Below are 21,780 nucleotides of genomic sequence, written 5' to 3'. Positions count from 1 at the left end.
CAAAAGTGACGAAAGCAGCTCATCAGATTACTTAGTTACTGCTGAATACTCTGACGAGCTGAGACAAGCAGGTTATTATTCCTCTAAATCGAGCATTTGATAAGATCATATCTTGAGAACAGATTAAAGATTTGTGGGTTACAGAAATTGATTAAAAGGCGGGAAAGGGGTGATGATAATAGTGAGACATACAATTTACTGAAGGGTTTTTACAAGATTAATACAGAGGAGATTTTCAGACCAGTTGTGGTGGGAGAACTAGGGGCCATTCTCGGAAACTGAGCAAGAGCGTAGTTAACAAGGGTGTTAGAACTATATTTTTTGCTTGGAGAATGGTGAATCAGTGTAATAGGTCGCCATAGAATGTTGTGGGTGCCATGACTGTGAAGGAGTCCAAAGCAAAGTATTATAGATAATTCGCAAATGTTGGACAGTGCTTGGCATGATGTTTAGGGCTTCCCCTCGATGAGTCTAACGACTCCACGTAATAACCCCTAATAGTAATAATAATAAATCTACGATTTCTTACCTTTGGTTTTCAATATCTAAGTTAAGAATATTAATAGTACTAATTAACCAATGGACATGTCTTGAAAGAGTGAATTACGTTTAGAAATTCGTTTGAGTACTTTAAAGAAAATATTAGCGTTGATTTAGTGGTGTTACTGTCTCAGTACAAAAAAAAAAAAAAAAAGTAAACAAATAAAAGTTTAGTTTGTGATCCTGATAGATTCTAATTAAAGTTTCGTTTTGATGTCAGTTGTCAGGTTTGTTTTGTTTTGTGATGCTCACATATACAGTACTCGATAGTCAGTCAGTGTTATTTTATTGTTGTCTGTTTGTTATATCTTCAGATATTCGCTTGGTATGAAAAGATGTTATTTTAATTCACTGGATCTCATGGATTATTCATATGTACTGGATAGGATAGGCTAATTACGTATTGGAGCTTGTCGTATGGTAACCTTTATGTACTTTTGGAATAAGACGGTATGTTGTTCCATGAAATTTTCCGAAAAGCAGTTCTGATTGATAAATCTTTCGACTAGCGTACTTAATAATGCTCATCCGAAAATCAAGATACGATGGACAAGTTTTGCTCCGAATTCCTTGAAATAGAAATATCAGGGAAAGGATAACTTTATATCATATTGGAGCTTATGCCACCTTTCTCCCCCCGCCGTCTCCATGTAACATCATTAATGGTGGTTAAGTGGAGATTAGATGTTCGGTTTATTTTTGAAACTGGTTCAATTTGTAACAGTGCGGTGAACTGAACCGTACGTTAAATAAGTCTTTTAGTTCACCACTTCATCACTTAGACTATGTCATCTAGTTTAGTAAGGACGTTACATAAAGCTAGCACTCTATATACAGAAATAAACAGTTAGAACTTTCTTCATCATTGTTTGTAAGTATTTATTATAGACACTTAGATGATAGACAGTTTTCATGTTCAGTGTTAGGTCATTAACATGCTTATCAGAGTCCTGAAATATTTTGAAAAATACCATGTTTAATCCCTAGAGCATGGTTGCCAGATGATCTAAACCTTACACAACCATAGTATTCATGTGGGTCACAGATAAGTGGGAGGAGACTCCCTCTCCACACACATACACACAGTCTCTATGAAATTATCTTCTGATCTAATGTCCAATCTTCCCTTTCATGTGGTCTGCCCCATTAGTATGTGTCTAGTGGATACTGAATGAATGAGGATGAGCTGGCATTTTGGAATGTAGCTGTATTGGTTTAAACCAGTAACAGATGTGGTGCAACTTAGTGTTATGCTGGCTGAGGTGCCTGGCTAAACAATGCCCCTGCCCCTACAGTTTTGTCAATGAACCAGTACAAACAGTGAAAGTTCAGCTACTGAAAAAAAAAAAAAAAAAAACTCAACATCAGGAGAATTGAAGATAGGCACTATGAACATGAGAAGTATCAAAGGAAAAGATGTCACACTGGCAGAACTAGAGAAGTACCATGTGGACATAATTGTTGTTACTAAGAAAAAGAAGACTAAGACAAGATACAAGGATCAGGCAAGATAAATGACCAGCATGGTAAAGAAAGCAAAACCAGATTACAACAAGACAGTGGCGCACTCAGGATTTAATCTTGGAGGGGGCTGAGCACTCGGGATTTAACTTTGGGGGGAGGGGCGAGTTGAGTAGACGATTTGCGAATACACACTACGCATTGCATACGAGCTATGACTGAGCATCTGCAGTGATCGCTAATTCATAAGTAGTATAGAAATAGAAGACATGACAAAACATAAATAAAAAAAATTAATTTTAATTAGGAAAAGATTTTTGGAAAATTTTCTAGTGTTTTTTCCTTTTCTTTGGGGGTGCCCGGGCCTCTTGCCCCCCCCCCCCCCCTCTGGGTGCACTATTGCAACAAGAAATCCAGAGAAAATCTACAAAGAACTTTCATTATGTTGCAGGTAGGAGTAAGAATGACTATGGAAGGCCATGACTATTGGAAAGATAACTTTAATGAGTGCTTGATGGTAGAGGGATAGTTGAGCTACTGAGTGACCACTTTGTTCAAGAGCATAACTGCCAAGTGAGGATACTACTGTGTCAGAGGTGACAGAGACTGATGGGAGAAAGAGTTGATGAATTGGAGGTATTTATGATAACTGCTTCAATATAGATATGTAAGCTGTAAGATATATAAGTACACATGTACTTAAAAAAAATTACTATGATACTTAGAAGAAAATTTTACAGCTAATAAATTTATTTCACGTAAGTTTAAGTTTTTGTCTTTAAATTTTCAGTGTACTTAAGGATATTGCAGAATCTCAATGCATACAACTGTAGGATTAGTTGGATATTAGCTTGTGTTTTATGGGAATGTGCAAGAGAATTGCAATGTATTTTACTAGACTGCTTAATTTGTCTCACCTCTGGCAAAGTCCCAAGGGACCAGAAAGAGGGCAAAATAATTCCTTTACATAAAGGAGGAGCTAAGTCTGGTAGCAAATTATAGACTAATCAGTATATCATCAGTGGTTATAAACATACTGGAAAAGTCAAAAGAGAATTCAGGAATGGATGGATAGATAACATATGATACTCTGAGGGCAGCATTGCTTTGCAAAGAGTTGGTCATGCCTTAGTAATTTACTGACTTTTATATCATAGTGATTGGATAAAGGAAAACTCCTGGATTTTGCAAAGGCATTTGACAGGATACTGCATATAGCTGTTATGCAAACTGGAACAAATGGAGATGGATATGAAATTAGTGATATCCATCACCATTGAAGAAGAGATATGGTTATAAGGGTGGATGAGGGACAGACATCAAAGAAGTTGTGTATGGAGGAATAGAATCCAGGAGAAAGAGGTGATGAATGGTTCAAGCACAGAGCTCTGTGCTTGGACCACTGCTGATTAATTTGTACATAAATGATATAGGAATAAATTGAAGTTTAGTTGTTTGCTGATGATGAATAGGGTAATAGTTAATCGATGTGATGTAGAGAGCTTATAGGATGATTTAAATAGGCTGACAATATGGGCATAACATGATGATTGTCAATTTAATGTGGAAAAGTGTAAAGTTATGCACTTTGAGACAAAAAAATTATAAGTTGTGTACCAGATTGAGGAAACCTGTTTACAACAATGAAAAGTGTAATGCAAACTTCTTATTTGAATCCTTGATTTCTTTAATGTATTATTACATCATATTTAAAAGTCATAGTCTGTAACACAAGCATGGACCACTTTTGTCAGTGTGTGACATGTTTCAAAAACAAACTATATTTAAAATGTAGTTCATTTGACTGTAGTTCATTAGTGGACCAATGTAAAAAATGGGCTTCTCATTTTTGTTATACATCTTAAGTTAATTTGATTCAGTGGATTCTAGGAAAAGGCCCTATGACATTGAGAATGCCAGTGATTTGGAGTGAATCAAGAGGCCTTTCCAAGCATATGGAGGTGGCAGGGTTTCCCCCTCTGGAAACTCAGGTTTTTCAACCCGCAAAATGCAGATTGTCCATTAGAACACACTCAATTAACAGATATAACACACTTGCCTTGCTTAAGTTTTTTTGACCGCAAAACCAAATCAGATCGAGCTTTCCCAAAAAAGGAGTTTATACTATGAAGAGAAAACATAATCTTTTAATCTCTATTTGATCCACAAGAATATATTTATGTTAACCTCTCTAATGCAAATTTTCCCTGAAGGAAGCCTTTCATGTTAAACTGGATCTCATTAAAAACTTAAAGCATAACAGAAAAATGGGCCAGCATTTTTTTCACTACTGAATTGCATACTTTCCAAAAATTACATGGGAGCCATATTGGTTACACTTCAAATTAGAAAAATATTAAAAGATAAAGAGAAATAAGAAGTTAAAGACTAAAACCTAGCCTAAAAACCATTTAGAGATGTTGTTGGTTATTTAGACCAGTAATGATGAAAATTATAAATGACATTTGATCATCTTATGATAAAGTACCACGAGATGCAGACGCAATACAATGGATTAATTTCCTTCATTCTCATCTGGCCTTCTTTTTTGAAAACTTTGGTGCATTGACAAATGAGTAAAATGAATGGCTCCACAGCTTCAGTACTAGATGTAACAATAGTACCAGAGTAAACAATGCTGGTTTGATGGAGGACTGCAGTTTTTTTTTTATTATTTTTATTTATTTTTTTTATGAAATTCTGAATACAGTAAGGAAATAAAGTACTTATAAGCATATAAATTTGTGTATTTTGAACATTTTTTAAAAATTTAATTTTTTTAAAAAATTAAATTTTTTTATTATTTTAAATATTATTGTAAATATAGTAAAATATTTAAGTGCTTAAATTTTGGCGATTTATTATTTAATTTTATTATTATTATTACAGGTACACAACCAATTTTCTTTGGCGCCCTTGGTTCTAGAGCCTTGCTGGATTAGCGATTTTTGCCTGACCAACAAAGGTCATGCAATAATAATTCATGAGTACACCTCTGACCCACTAATTTTATCTCTCACATTTCTCTAAAGCACCTCTATCCACTGGAAACTTAATTATAAAATGTCAATTAAATACGAATTAAGTAATCAAATGAAATGCATTAGCATAAATAATATAGTGCAAGTGGATATAGATTTGTGCTTATGCTTGACACCACTATCACGACTGTAAACGACCCCTGCTTAGAAACCTTAGCTAGGGTTTAAATATAAGCAATATAAGCCAAGAATCACTCAAAATCAAGAGATCACCTAACTGCAGATGTAAATAATTAATCATGCACATGCACAAGCAGTGCCACCTGTGGTGTTTGTTCAGTGGCCTCAGGTGGTCATGAGAATTTTAAGTGCCCTCTTGTAATTTTGTGTGGACTAAGGGAGGTGCTTGACTATCAGAAAATTGGCGGTGTAACTATATTATTAACGGCAGACCGTCATGGAGTCAAAAGACTCATTGTGGTAGGTACTATACACTATCACACTCAAAGCTCATCAAACTGTGCTTTAAAATAATTAAATGGGTTCATATGAATGAACTTTATGGGTGACTTTAATTTTCCAAACATTGATTGGGTAGAAGGGAAATCTCATGATAAGAAAGAAGAGGAGAAATAAGGTTGGTTCTTATGAATGCACAAATACCTCCCTTATAGTAGAAGGAATTGTTGAAGGTTTTTGACATCCTTGACATATTTTTGACATCAAGGTTTTTGATTTTTTGATATCTCATGAAAGACTAGGGGAGGTATGCAATGAATAGTTCTTGAAAATGTGGAAAGTACTTTGCCTTGATGTTTAGTACAGGAATTAGATATGAAGAATGATGCCAGGTAGTCAGCTCTGTGTTTGGGTGATGTTACAATGATATTATCTGGTTGTAAGAGAAGCCTGGATATGAATGGACAGAAGTTGCTTGTACCCAATGGAATGACACAGAAGGGCTAGTGCCATTTGAGTAGGAGCTAAGTTTTTTGCACTTGCCCCTTTCAAAGTCAGATTTGGATTGGTTGATGGTCTTTTTTGCATCTGTTACATGCTACTACCACTTTGAGTAAAATGCTGGAGTTTTGATCAGTAGCCACTTGCAATATGCAGAACTATTTTCTCATCATCAAATTCATACCATGTAACCTCAAGGGGTTTACAGGATATGATAGTACTACATGAAAAATTTACATCATTACTAACTTCCTATCTACAATTTTCCTCCAAATCAGTCTGTTACTTGTCAAGACTCCAACATTATCAGATCTTATATTTATATCATCTAAGACACTTTTTACTTTATCAATCCACCTATATCTTGGTCTTCTTCTGGGTCGTTTTCCTCCCAACCTGGCAGAGAACACTTGTTTTGCTAATCTTTTCTTGCCCATTCTGTTTAAGTGACCATACCATCTGAGATTAGCTCTGCTAATGCATTCCTGGATTCTGACAATGTCAAGTTCTTTCCTAATATCCTTGTTTCTAATATGATATTGCCATTGATGCCATCTGTTCATGCCCTAATATTTCTCAGGACTCATATCTGCAGTCTCTAGTCTTTTGTCAGGAGTTTTACTTCTGACCTAGCTCTCATAAGCTCCATAAGTTAAAATTGGCTCGAATACTGTTTTGTATATAGCTAATTTAGTGTTTTGGCTAATATCACTCTTATTCCATATAAATTTATTCAGTTGGCTTCTTACCATACCAGCTTTGTTGATTCTGTTGTCTATTTCCAGATTTAATTTGCCTTCTTCATTAAAAATTGTGTCTAAGTAGCTGAAATGTTTACTTGTTCTATAGGTTCTCCATTCACAATGCAGTTGATATTTTCAGTGTTTCTGCCTATTTTCATTGTCTTTGTCTTGTTATTGCTGACCTTCATACCATATCTATTACAACAGTTATTCAATTTAGTCAGGAAATCTTGCAGATGTGTAGCGGATTTATTTAGAAGTATAACATCGTCTGCATAAAGCAAAGTGCTGACATTAACATCTCCAATTTTGATATCAGGTTTAATACCACTTTCCTTCATAAAGTGATCCATATAGATAATGAATAACAGAGGGGATAATATATATCCTTGTCTGACACCAGATTTAACATTAAACCATCTTCCTGTACTTCCTTCAATTCTAACTACTGACTTACAACTCAAATAAAGACTAAATATTGCTTGATATAATGCCCCATTGACACCATATAACTGTAGCATATTGAATAGCTTCTCTCTTGGCACCTTGTCATATGTCTTTTCCAGATCTACAAAACTTAAATACAGATGTTTATTATATTCCCATGATTTCTCAACTATTATTATTATTTGTCACCTCCAGGGAGTCCAAAGACTCATCGAGGGAGGGCATCTACTCTACAAATCTGCTTCCACCACTTACAATCCACCAACTGATCGCAACTACACCAATGCCATCTACCGCCGACCACCACCACTAGTATTTCCACAGACAATCACAAACAACCATGCCCACGGCGGGATTCGAACCTGCAGCCTCTTGACTGGAGCGTGGACACGTTTACTACTAGGCCAGCCACGCTTGTCATAAAATGAAGATCTGATCCTGACAGCCTGTATTTGGCCTGAATTCAGCTTGTTCTTCACCAAGCATTTCTTCCACAGTCCTTCTCAACCCTTTCTCAAGTATACTTGCATAAATCTTACCAGTAACACTCAGTAGGGAAATACCTCTGTAATTCTCACATTCAGTTTTATTTCCCCTTTTTATATATGGGTACCATGACAGCCTCTACTCCAATCATCAGGAATTCGTCCCTCTGTCCAGGCCTTCTGAACTATGCAGTGCAGTGACTGTAAGACTCTTCTACCTCCATATGTCAGCATTTCTGGTTTAATATCATCTATTCCTGCTGCCTTTCCACATTTCAAGGCCTTTGATGGCTTTCTCTACTTCGAGTATGGATATGTATTCCTGAATGAATGCCTCGTGTTTTTTTATCAGAGTGCTATCACTGCTTGTTTCATTTAGCAGTTTTTCGAATTAATTACTCCATACTTCAAGGATATCTTTTTTTTTTTTCCTCCAGTTTTCATGTCACCTTTATCATATCTATTCCTTTTACAACACTCTTTCCTCCATTTCTGAGCTTCTTCAACAATCTCCAGAATATCTTGCCACCCTCTTGATATTTATTTTCTATGTTCTTACCAAAGTCTTCCCATGATTTTTGTTTAGCTAGTTTTACGCAGTGTTTAGCTTTCTTACATTTCTCTCTGTATTACAAGCTGACTTATTTGCCAGGAACTTTTGATATGCTTTCTTCTCTTCCTTCACTGCTTCTTTAACTTCATGTGTGCACCAATGAGTTCTGATTTATCTATCCTTCCAGACAACCTCACCACATGCCTCTTTGGCTGAATCAATCAGTGTTTTCTTCAAGGCTTGCCACTGAATCTCCAAAGTTTGGTTCCTGTTCTCAAACACTTTCATTTTTTCTTCAATAACCTTTGTGTATTTTAGTCTACAGTTCATATCTGAGAGCTGATCAACTTTTATTTGCTTTACAACTTTCTTAAATGTTCTGCTTTTCAAAATGAAATTCAATTTTATCCTATGATAAATTTAGTTTGATCCTTTATCAGTAAGAGCAAACAAAGTTTGCACCTGAAAATATCTTCAGGACTGAATATAGTGTTGTACTATCCTACCTGGGTAAGTAGTACAACACCAGGTAACTCATAGCAAAGGTGGAGCAAGTTACCAACTCTCCTATCCCAGTATCTCCCATAATGCAAAACACATCTCCTTGTGGATATGTATACTGTTATGCATTAAGGGATTGGCCACTACCCATGAGTTTTGCATTATGGGAGATACTGGGATAGGAGTGTTGGTAGCTTGCTCCACCTTTGCTATGAGTTGCCTGGTGTTGTACTACTTACCCAGGTAAGATAGTATAACACTATATTCAGTCCTGAAGATATTTTCAGGTGCAAACTTTGTTTGCTCTCACTGGAATAAAGGATCAAACTAAATTTATCATAGTCTAACCTAGTGAAAAATAAACTTTCAATTTTATCCTGCTCAAGACTAAATAATGTTCACTTCCAATTTCAAATCCTCTGTACACTCTGGTGTCCTGCACCAGGGAGAAAACATCACTATCAACAATAACATAGTCAATGAGACTTTTCTTATTCCTTGCCTCTTCTCTCCATGTGAATTTGTGACATTTTTATGTTGGAACATGGTGTTAGTAATAACCAGTCCACGTCCTGAGCAGAAATCCAACAGGTATTTGCCATTATTATTAGCTTTGCTCTTTTCTCCAAATTTTCCCAAAATATTTTTGTATGTCTGACAATGATTTCCTACTCTGCTGTTTAGATCCTCAACAAGGACTAACTTTTCCTTTTTTATTGTGTAAATGAAAAAGGAAAAGTGACTTCTACCTTAGTAGAACCTTCTGTGGGACCATAGGGACAAATAAGTCTTGTCGTCCAGTTCCCCATTCTTATGTTTGCCCACATTACTCTACTTGATACTGCCTGCCATTCAAGAAGATTAGCCTCGTATTTAGTGTTGAATACTATGGCTACTCCTTCTTTTCCTTGATTGTCATTGCCTGAATATAACATTTTGTATTTATTGCTCAGAAAGATCTCACCAGTTTTTGTCTTTTTTTGTTTCGTTCACCCCTATTATGCCGATCTGGTACTTATCTAATTCCTCAGCCAGCTCCATTTCTTTGCCATTCAGGCTTCTTATGTTGATAGCACTGATCTTTCTTGTGGTGCATCCTGTTAGGTATCTACCTGGATACTGAACAAATGAGGATGGGCTGGCAATTTGGGATTCAACCAACCAAATTGTATTCTTATTGGCTTAAACCAGAATACAAAATGATGGTACAACATGATAGAATTCCATGCTGGCTGGGGCGTTGCCCGGTTAAACAAGGTCCCTTCGTTTTCTCCAGGGAACCAGGGCAAGCAGCGAAAAGTCAGCTACTGGAACAGATCTGAAATTCTGAAAACCGAATTATTTTCTTGAACTGCTTTTTCACACTTATTTGAAAACCAATGTTTTCATAGTGGTCTTGACTTTTGGGTGGAATGGAGGGAATGAAGGCCTTCATTCCAGTAAGAATTATTTCATTTATTCAGTTGGAGCAGGTGTCTGGATCAGAAGCGTAAAGACAGTAGTCATTCTAGGGAAAAGAGGAGTGGAAATGATCTCATTAGTTATTCCAGGGAAAGGAAGAGGAAAAGGAGGTAGAAATTATGCATGTCGTTCCATTTGGCACTATTGTAATACCCAAGGATTGGATAAGGTTATTGTCTGAATTACCAAGAAGGGAGGCAGAGCTGACATCTTTAATATATTTTTATTGGAAGAACTGGTTAAGAAGGGATTAAGGGTGTTAGGGAGAGTGGAGTAGATTATTGGATTTTCTGGTAATGGTGGATAATTTGCAAAAAATAGTTGCTTACACCAAATATCTCATGGTCTCTACAAACTTGAGTTACTTGTCTATGGATCTTCTCTAAAGCATCTGTGTCATAGTGGAAACTAGTCAATCAGATTTGAGCACAGTCCATGTGTGGCCTGACTATTCCTTTTTTTTTTTTATTTGAAATTATTTTTACTTATTTTTTATACAGTGGCACAACCACGTAATCATACTTCTCATTCTGCTCCTTTCATATCAGCAATGTGCTGTGACCATGTTCCCAGGCCACTGTTGTCCATTATCTCCAGAATTTCAATCTCATCTGACTTCTGAAGCAGTTAATTTCTATCATTACAATACACGATCTTATACCTCTTTACTCCAAAGTGTAAATAATACCTTGCATTTATTAATGTTAAAATTGCAGGGACTGCTCATTTGTGCAAGCTAAAAGTCTATTTTATCTTTCTGAAGGAATTAGTAGCATTGCTTCTTATAATAACTCTCCTCAACTTTGCATCATTAGCAGACAACTGAAGATACCTTGTCAGCTAACATGAAACATCTTTAACAATTAAATTAAATGGTAGGCACCCAAGAACAGAACAGAACCCTGTTGTGCGCCATTGATTACCTTTCTTTTCTGGGACACTATTCAAAACGCGCATGCACGCACACACGCATGCACACACGCATGCACGCACGCGCGCGCGCACACACACAGAGAGAGAGCCTGCTCATTCAGAAAGCCAAGCTCTGATCCATCTTCCCCAACTTGTATATTGCCACATGGCAATTTACTAGATTCTTTTGCAGAGTCCATGAATGTCATTGTATATGAGTCTTCCTTATCCCACACATTCATCATCTATCATAAAATGCAAGAAAATTGCTAAAGTAAGACCTACCTCCAAACTCATGCTGATTTTTTTAGGAATCCTATGGCCATTAACCCAATCCCTTCATTATCTTAATTACAACTTTATATATTGGCTTGTCTATAATTGAAAACTACTATCCATGAACAGTTTGTGCTGTTTTGCTATTCTTTTCACTCCTTTGAAATCCTTCCCACTGCAAGACTCATTAAACATGTTGACAAAATAAAGTTTATTACTAAATTATACTTTACTTTAGTAACAAACTTTCTTGTGCATATGCATTCGTATATTATTTGTATGTCATAGGCATCTCTAAAAACTCATTCATTAAAGTTATGCCTCTATAATCATTCTTCCTTTTATTTGTCATTTGAGAACTCTTTAGTATTTCTTTTTGTCTGCTCTGCTAATGTCCAATCATTGATTACGTTCTCCTTTCCTGTTTTTTTGCTACTGATTAACTTTCCTTTTTTTTTTATATTCCCTTCAAAGATTTCCTCCCCCCCCCCCCAACACCTACTTAATGATGCTTTTTCATCTATTTAACTTACACCTGATTTATCCTTTTGACTCCAGTTATGCAGTCTGATACTACTTTCTTGGAACACCCATTCTTGGCATTTGCCATATTACATGTTCCCTTATCTTGCTATTATCAGGATCATTCTTAATCTATTAAGATATTAGATATTTAAGATTATGAATGTTCTTAATTTTAAATATTGGCAGATCATGTCATCACTGCACTCTTTGGAAGCAACTATCGTACCAGATTTGGACATCAAAAATGCTGACAGTAACAAAGATAAGCAGAAAATTTCATCAAGTCCTGATCCAGTATTACAACAATTATCACGTATTAATGGTATGATAAATCAAATGAAGAAGGAAGAACTACAGTCAAAACTCAGACAGTTTAAGTTGGATATCAGGTAAAAAACTAAAGTAAATAAATCACATGCACAACTATCTCAAAAGGTAGATTTTCACTGAAAGTTTTTTTATTTATTTAGGTTATTTATTAATTCTTCATCATCTGCTTTAGGTCTTAGACTTGTTGTGACAATGTCAGGCAATCAGTTAGTCTTTCCACTGTTTTCTTCTTTTCATGGTTTTCCGACTGGTTGTTTAGTACTTGGTTTACAATTTTCTACTCTTCTAATTATTCTGTCTCTTTACATTCTGTTAATATACTTGTTATTCCTTTTTCCTATTAGCTATTCAGTCATGTACTGGTCATAAGGTACATTTCTTTGTATTTCTTCATTTCTGACCTTATCAAATTTTGTTTATCCCATAATTATTATTTTTTAAGTGTTTTTATTTCTATAGTATTGTTTAATTGTTTGATCTTAACTCTTTCAGATGTATAAGTTAAAACTGTGCTTATTATACTTTTAAAGATCAAAGCATGTATTTTATACACACACACACACACACACTGCTTAGAAAGAAGTCAACAGACACCATAGTGTGAGGAACAAACAGCCATGGTGCCCACCTTAATAAGATGTAAGACCTTCTTTTGCTGCAACGACTGCAGCCATCCTATGGGACATACTTTCCACAAGCATGCAATAGTAATCAATCAGAATATAATAAATTTAGTTTAATCCTTTATCCAAGTGTGACAAACAAAGTTTGTGCCTGAAAGTATCTTCAGGACTGGGGTAAGGTAGTACAACACTGGGCAATTCGTTGCAAAGGTGGAGCAAGCTAACATCACTCATATCTCAGTATCTCCCATAATGCAAAACACATTTCCTTGCGGATATGTATAATGTTATGCATTAAGGGAAGGGCCGCTACCCAGACTAGTTTCAACCTTTATTGAGGTCTCCTCAGTGAGAGCCAGGCCCAAGTGGAGATACCAGGCAGAAGCATTAGCAAGATCATCTCTACCTATAGGAGTTGTACCTATACTACCTTACCCCAGTCCTGAAGATACTTTCAGGCGCAAACTTTGTTTGCTCACACTTGGATAAAGGATTAAACTAAATTTATTATAGTCTAACCAAGTGAAAAATATACTTTCAAGATCAATCAGGACTTTTGACCATTCTTCCTGTAGGCATGTAATGAAGTCCTAGGCTGTTGTGGGGAAGATATCCCTTGACCTGACCCGATGCTCCAGTTCATCCCACCTATATTCAATAGGAATGAGATGAGATGAGGGCTCTGTGGAGACCAGTCAAGGTGGTGATGTTAATATCCACAAACCACGCAGTTACAGCAGCAGCCTTGTGATACAGCGCATTGTCTTGCTGAAAGAGACAATGATCAGTTCCATAGAAACGCCACAAAGTAGGAAGCATTGCATTGTCTAGAATGTTCAGATATCTCTTGGAGTTTATTGTTCATGGCACCACAAACAGAGATCCAAGGCCAAACCAGGAAAAAACAGGACTGTACCATCACACTGCCACCTCTGAATTTCATAGTTGTGGTTATATACTCTGGTAAGAGACATTCACTGGGCATCTGTCACACCCATCCATCTGATTGATACAGGGTGTAGCGTGATTCTTCGCTCCATAACACAGCTTTCCAAGCTTCCACATCCCATTGTACATGCTCTTTGCACCAATGAAGATGATACTGCATGTTGATTCAGTTAATGTGGGACTGCATGAGCCCTCGGTTCCGAATGTTTTTGTGCACATTCATGTTCCAGTTGATGCCTGGAACTCTGCATTCAACATGTTGGCCGTTGAATGGAAGTTTTCATATTATCCTTTGCAGCACTGTACGGTCATGTTTGGTGAGTATGATGGGTCATCCAGTGCAGGTAGCACTTGCAGTTTGACTCCCTGAACTTCTATCTCGGGTCAACAATCACTGTTACCATACTGAGATAGAAGTACAGGGAGTCAATATTTCACTCACCCATATACATTTCATATTGTTCTGTTTAAACATCTGAAAAAATTTGTTAGCTTTAAGTGACTGATCTTTTACTTTATTTTCTGTCTGCTACTATTACTGTCAACTGCATAACAGATCAGATTTACTAGACTATTAGCAATTTTTATTCCATTTAACTTCATATCTTTTACTTCTGTTATTTCATCCATTCAAGTATTGAACAGTAATGGACTTAATAACTCTCTCCAGTTCCTTTTTGTTTTCATTTCAGTTTCTTTTGTTTTATTATTGTATATACCTTATTATATATTTATTATCTGTTTAAATAATTTAAAATTTTTAAGCTGAACTGTGTTTTTACTATTATATTTAAAATGTCTTGTAATTTTATTCTATCAAATGCTTGCATAAATCTATAAAATACATAAAAACTGAGATGTGTTATATTTTGATTTTTCTGTTGTTTTCCTGCGAATATTGCAACAGTGCATGATCTTTTTGATCTAAAACCTTGTTGTTAATCATTTAATATTAAAAATTCATTTTTTTCTTGAATAAGTTTTATATATTTTTCTCACAGTGGTTGGTAATAAATTTGATTCTTCTATAATTATTTGGATCTGTTTTATCTCCTTTAAAAAAAAAAAAAAAATTGGAACTCATATATATATATATATATATATATATATATATATATATATATATTCCCCCCCCCCATTCATCTTGTTATTTGTGTTTCAGAAAACACTTCTTTTAATAGTTAACTGGAATATTAAAATTTTTTTTATTTTGTCTGTTCTAGTTCCTCCAATTTTGGATAAACAAAACTATCGATATGGATAAAATACATCACTCTTCATACACTTCATATCCATCATATATTTCAAAGTAATAATAATGGTTTTGCAATTTTAATATGCACTTCGCATCCATGGTAACCTTCACATGTATACACGTTATGGCTGGTTGGGTGGTTAAAGGTTTTTCTATTATTTCACGGTTTTTTAATTTATTGCTAAATCTTCATATTTCAAGTTTTCAAGTAAAGATATTTTTTCCTTCATCTTTGTACAATTAAAAAAAAATGTTCTTCCCAACATTTTTGTTCAATTAAAATTAAAATCCTTGATATCCTCAATACTTAGGGGAAAAACTATTGACAAATGAAAAAGATAAATCTAAGGAAGAAAAATATGACAGATATATCCCAGAATATGCATTTTATTTTCCAGATTTTTTCCGCTTTCTTTTCATAATCTTTTATATCTGTCATATTTTTCTTCATTAGATTTATCTTTCTCTTTTGCCAATAGTTTTTCCTCTGAGTATTAAGGATTTTCTCTCATAAGGTTTCATATAATGCTGTTTGATATTATTTTTATAGATTTTCCAGCTTTAATTCAGTTCTGAAAGAGTTTGAGAACAGGAATCAAACCTTGGAGATTCAGTGGCAAACTCTGAAGGAAACATTGATTGATTCTGCCAGAGAGGCATGTGGTGAGGTTGTGTGCAAAGATAAAAAAATCAGAACTCCCTGGTGGACACAGGAAGTTAAAGAGGCAGTGAAGGAAAAGAAGAAAGCATATCAAAAGTTCCTGGCAAATAAGTCAGCTTTTACTCTTACAGAATACAGAGACAAATGTAAGAAAGCTAAACAGTGTGTAAAACTAGCTAAACAAAAGTCATGGGAGGACTTTGGCAAGAATATAGAAAATAAATATCAAGAAGGTGGCAAAATATTCTGGAGGTTGTTGAAGAAGCTTAGGAATGGAGGAAAGAGTGCTGTAAAAGGAATTAGAGATGATAAAGGTGAAATGAAAACAGGAGAAAAAGATATCCTTGAAGTATGGAGTAATTACTTTGAAAAACTGCTAAATGAAACAAGCAGTGATGACAGCACAGTGATAAAAAACACTGACCAGGCATGCAGTCAGGAATACATATCCATACTTGAAGTAGAAAAAGCCATCAAAGGCTTGAAATGTGGAAAGGCAGCAGGAGTAGATGATATTCGACCAGAAATGCTGAAGTATGGTGGTATAAGAGTCTTACAGTGGCTGCACTGCATAGTTCAGAAAGCCTGGACAGAGGGACGAATTCCCGATGATTGGAGTAGAGCTCTCATAGTACCCATATATAAAAAGGGAAATAAAACTGAATGTGAGAATTACAGAGGTATTTCCCTACTGAGTGTTCCTGGCAAGATGTATGCAAGTATACTTGAGAAACGGTTGAGAAGAATTGTGGAAGAAAAGCTTGGTGAAGAACAAGCTGGATTCAGGCCAAATAGAAGCTGTCAGGATCAGATCTTCACTTTACGACAAATAGTCGAGAAAGCATGGGAATATAACAAAGATCTGTATTTAAGTTTTGTCGATTTGGAAAAGGCATATGACAAGGTGCCAAGAGAGAAGCTATTCAATACGCTGCAGTTATATGGTGTCAATGGGGCATTATATCAAGCAATACTTAGTCTTTATTTGAGTTGTGAGTCAGTAGTTAGAATTGAAGGAAGTACAGGAAGATGGTTTAATGTTAAATCTAGTGTGAGACAAGGATGTACATTATCCCCTCTGTTATTCATTATCTATATGGATCACATTATGAAGGAATGTGGTATTAAACCTGATATCAAAATTGGAGATGTTAATGTCAGCTCTTTGCTTTATGCGGATGATGTTATACTTCTAAATAAATCCGCTACAAGTCTGCAAGATTCTCTGACTAAATTGAATAGCTGTTGTAATAGATATGGTATGAAGGTCAGCAATAAAAAGACAAAGACAATGAAAATAGGCAGAATCATTGAAAATGTCAACTGTGTTGTGAATGGAGAACCTGTGGAACAAGTAAAACATTTCAGCTACTTAGGCACAATTTTTACTGAAGATGGTAAACTAAATATAGAAATAGACAACAGAATCAGCAAAGCTGGTATCGTGAGAAGTCAATTGAATAAATTCATATGGAATAAGAAAGAAATTAGTCGGAACACTAAATTAGCTGTATACAAGACTGTGTTCAAACCAATTTTAACTTATGGATCTGAGAGCTGGGTCAGAAGTAAAACACTTGACCAAAGACTAGAGACCGCAGATATGAGAGTCCTGAGAAAGATTATAGGTGTGAACAGATGGCATCAATGGCAATATCATATTAAAAATGAGGATATTAGGAAAGAACTTGACATTGTCAGCATCCAGGAATTCGTTAGCAGAGCTAATCTCAGATGGCATGGTCACTTAAATAGAATGGGAGAGGAAAGATTAGCAAAACAAGTGTTCTCTGCCAGGTTGGCAGGAAAACGACCCAGAGGAAGACCAAGATATAGGTGGATTGATACGGTACAAAGTGCCTTAGACGATAGAAATATAAGATCTGATAATGTTGGAGTCTTGACAAGTAACAGACTGATTTGGAGGAAAATTGTAGATAGGAAGTTAGTAATGATGTAATTTTTTCATGTGGTACTGTCATATCCTGTACACCCCTTGAGGGTACATGGCAGGAATTTGATGATGATGAATTCAGTTCTGTGTTTACATTAAAACTGTAATAGTTATACCTTAAGCTTTCTTTCTTTAATCCTATGGTTTACTTTTTTTGATTTTTTCCCCCTCCAGAATCAGTTTTCCAATGAGTTTTGCAAGTTCAGTTCATACATCAGCTGATGCTAGAACTTTGATATAAATTATTTCTCCACTACTAATATTTCTATTTGTTATTATATAGTCTACTATGAATACATTTCCTAAGGTATTTCTTCATGCTATTTTATGATTTTCTTTATATTCGTAGAATGTGTTATTCAGTCTCAGTTTGTTATCTTTACAAAAGTGTAATAATTTTAGATTATTAAGACAAGCGAATTATTTTCACTTGTCTTTACATTAAGTTTTTAATGGCACAATGTTAATTAGGCACATATATTCACAAGATTAAATACATTTTTTTTTTGAAAATAAATAACATGTACTGTGAACACATAAGCCTTTCCACATGCTTGAGGATATTTAAATGTAGAAAAAGCAGCTGGAATAGATGATATTTGACTAGAAATGCCAAATATTTGACTAGAAATGCCATCTTTATAGAAATATAAAGACGTATAATTTACACTGCATAATTTTGAAGTTTGAATTCTAGGTGATTGGAGTAAAGCCCTCATAGCACCAATCTATAAATCATATGTAAATCTGCATAAAACAAGAGAAATAAAACAATGTGAGAATTACAGAGGATTTCCCTATGTATTTTAGGCATGATTTATGTAATATACTTGAGAAGAGGTTAAGAAAATTGTGGAAGAGAAATTTGGGAAGTTCAAGCTGGACCAATAGTTTTTCAGGATCAGATTTCATTTAAAGATAGATAGTTGAAAAATCATGAGAATATAACAAAGATCTAGATTTAAGTCTTTCATAGATTTGAAAAAGGCATATGACAAGGTGCCAAGAGAAAAGCTTTCAAAATGCTACAATTATATGGTATAAATGGAGCATTTTACAGGCAGAGCATAATCTATGTTTAGGTTGTAAATCAGCATATTGTTTATATAAAATCAGATGTAAGACAAGGGTGCACACTATCTCCACTCTTAGTCATTATCTATGTGGATCACATTTTGAAAGAAAGTGCCATCAAATCTGATACCAGAATTGCAGATATTCAACTTAGTTAGTTACTTTATGCAAATTAATCCAATGCAGGTCTTTAGTATTTTTTGACTAGATAATAACTGCTGTAACCAGTGGTGGCTGGTGACAATAGAAACAGGTGGGGCCAAAATTTTTTTATATTTATATAGTGGGTTCTATTATTGATTTATAGTCAGGGGCAGCTCGTCTATAGGGGCCAATTTTTCTTCTAGACTTAATAACAAGGAACATTTTTCAAATAAACTATCGATTTTGTTCATAGTTAAAATGTATTGTTTATGGACGTAATAAAAATTTAAACTTTAAAATAAATCATAACAAAAAAACAACAACAATAATTAAACACACTAAAAACAATAAAACAGATCAACAATGAGAATAAATAATAAGACAATAAGAATAAATGAAAGAATCGCACGTTATTTACGTACAAACGCAGTGATTGGGCCAGACTAAAACGGGCCCCAAAATAAGTTGTGTTCGGTAAACCAACACGATTGCTAGTGCACATACTTCACAATCAAAGAATTGTGTGCTATGTACGTATGTGCCAACACAGTGACTGGGCCAGACTAAACTAGCCCCAAGATAAGCGTTGCGCCTGGTAAACAAACACGATTGCTATTGCACGTGCTTCACAATCAAAGAATCGCACGCTATGTATGTACGTGCCAACACAGTGACTGGGCCAGACTAAACTGGCCCCAAGATTTGTGCCCGGTAAACAAACAAGATTGCTAGTGCACATGCCTCATACATGCCCTGTGTTCTACACGTATAAAATAGGGCCAGCCGTGGCTGGCCCTTGGAGACTGTACTAAGTCGCATTATACAATATTGCCACAAAATACTACAGTAATTTTTTTATTAAATAATAAAACGTGTTGGAAATAGATCAAAAAATAATAATTACAAGAAACATATTTTTTAAAACTACAATTATTGGGCTAGTTAATCAAATATAGCTGGGGCCTTGCCCCTATAGACGAGCCGTCCCTGGCTGTAACAGTATGCAAATCCATGTTCCTGTCAATGACAATCAGGAGCAACTGAAAAATACATGCATTCTCAGTGGAGAATGAACAAATAAAATATTTCAGCTGTTTATGCACAATATTTAGTGAAGACAAATTAAATATTGAAGTAGACAATAGAATAAGCAAAGCTGGTATGGTGGAGAGCCAGTTGAATAAATTTATATGGGATAAGAGAGAAATTTGCCAAAACACTAAACTAATAATATATAAGATTATGAAACCAATTTTAACTTATGGATACATGTGTTGGGTTAGAAATAAGGCAGTTGATCAAAGTCTAGAGACAGCAGGTATGAGAGTTTTGAGAAAAATTATGGGAAGTGAACAGATGGTATCAATGTCAGCATCATATTAAAAATTAAGATAGTAGGAATAACCTTTCCATACAAGGTACTAATGTGCTATAGGTTGACCAGCCAACCTCTCATGTATGGGCTCAACATAAAACTTGACATTATTAGCACTCATGAATATATGAACTCTTAGGTGGTAAAGTCGCTTATAGTAAAACAGGTGTTTGATGCCAAGATGTTGGGAAAAAGATCTGGAGATAAAAAAAAGATCTACGTCATTTGATGCAGTTAAGAGTGCCTTGGAAGACAGATATAAGATACGACAATATTGAAGTCCTAATAAATATACTAATTTGGAGGAAAATTGTTGATAGGAAGTTAGTACTACATGATAAAGTTTTATTGTACAATGAAACTTGTGGAAAATTCATGACTAAACAAGCACACGTAATAATCACAGTAATAAGTTTTAATAAGTAAATATTTCATCTTAAGTATCAAAGGATATCGTCAGTACAGTTAATTCAAACAATACTAGGAATAACATACAGTTAGGGTGCATGATTACAATGAAATCTCAATGTTCAGTAGTGTGTTATAGAATTAAATTAATCCTCCTAGCAGCCGAGGTGGATGATATACCCAGACCACCACCACAGCATTTTTCATGGATCAAAACTTCATCGTTTTGATCAAAAGCATTCTACCTTTTATCAAGTATTTACCCCTCCTCCACTGTTAATCCCTTAACGGCAATTTTAGAGCCATTAGCAGATTAACTGTGGTGGAGCAATTTATGAGTCATTTGTCTTTACATGTACTGTGTTACTTGGAATTTCCTTTACTGTACTAGGATATTTGAACGTTTTTTTTTTTGTTTGTTTTTTGCTGCACACGTGTCTCTTTCCAAAAATAAAAACGAGTTTCACATCTACCAAAATAAATAATCAATCCTGATATTACTACAGATCAGCCTTTACAATGAATATATTTTAGTAATAGTAAATTTCCTTCACTTTACTGACAATATAGATTCTTTTTGCGAATTTTCAAATGTTTGTTTGCATTTAAAATATTTTGTCAAATAATTATATTTTTAAATAACATTTAGTGAAATAAATATGACATTCTGCTTTCTTTCTTTGCAAACTACCTTTTATATGGATTGTCACATTTCAATTTTAGGAACGAATTTTTTTTTTTTTTTTTATGAACAACAAATGATTATAAACTGCATTACTCAGTTTCCAATTGTGTCTTTTTTAGTATCAACTATTTATATCCAATGGTATTTTATCGGGGTGCTTAAGGGTCAAAGCTGTATAACTGAGAGGAGACCTCCACATAGCCTTTAAAAGAATGCAGAGAACCGACCAGGGCTTCTGCCCTAATGTCCAATCCTCACCTTCTCGTGGTGCACCCTGTTGGGTATCTACCTGGATACTGAATGGACGAGGATGGGCTGGCAATTTGGGATTTAGCCGACCAAATTGTATTCTTATTGGCTTAAACCAAAATAGAAAATGATGGTCAACATGTTAAAGATACCAATCTATTTTAAACCTGGTTTTACTCCATTTCCCAAGTAAGCAAACAGATAAACAAGTCAAGTTTGCACCTGCACA

At 35.0% G+C, this 21,780-nt stretch overlaps 1 protein-coding gene across 5 annotated transcripts in view; it reads left to right on the top strand.

Annotated features, from left to right (window-relative positions):
* The first annotated feature begins 374 nt into the window (after nt 1-374).
* LOC150106482 (3'-5' exoribonuclease 1-like) overlaps nt 375-21,780 on the top strand; it is a 170,474-nt gene continuing 149,068 nt past the window's right edge. Inside the window, exons 1-2 of one of the 5 annotated variants that reach the window (XM_090393151.1) lie at nt 375-500; nt 12,032-12,234. In XM_090393151.1, coding sequence (XP_090249277.1) covers nt 12,035-12,234 — 200 coding nt within the window. In that variant the 5' untranslated portion in view covers nt 375-500; nt 12,032-12,034. The other 4 variants (XM_090393153.1, XM_090393152.1, XM_090393149.1 and 1 more) reach the window with 4 other exon arrangements.

The sequence above is a fragment of the Typopeltis vanoorti genome, chromosome 5 (assembly GCF_054136105.1).
Source record: "Typopeltis vanoorti isolate ZY-2024b chromosome 5, IOZ_Tvanoo_1.0, whole genome shotgun sequence".
NCBI lineage: Eukaryota > Metazoa > Arthropoda > Arachnida > Uropygi > Thelyphonidae > Typopeltis > Typopeltis vanoorti.
This window is presented reverse-complemented; position numbering and strand designations above follow the sequence as displayed.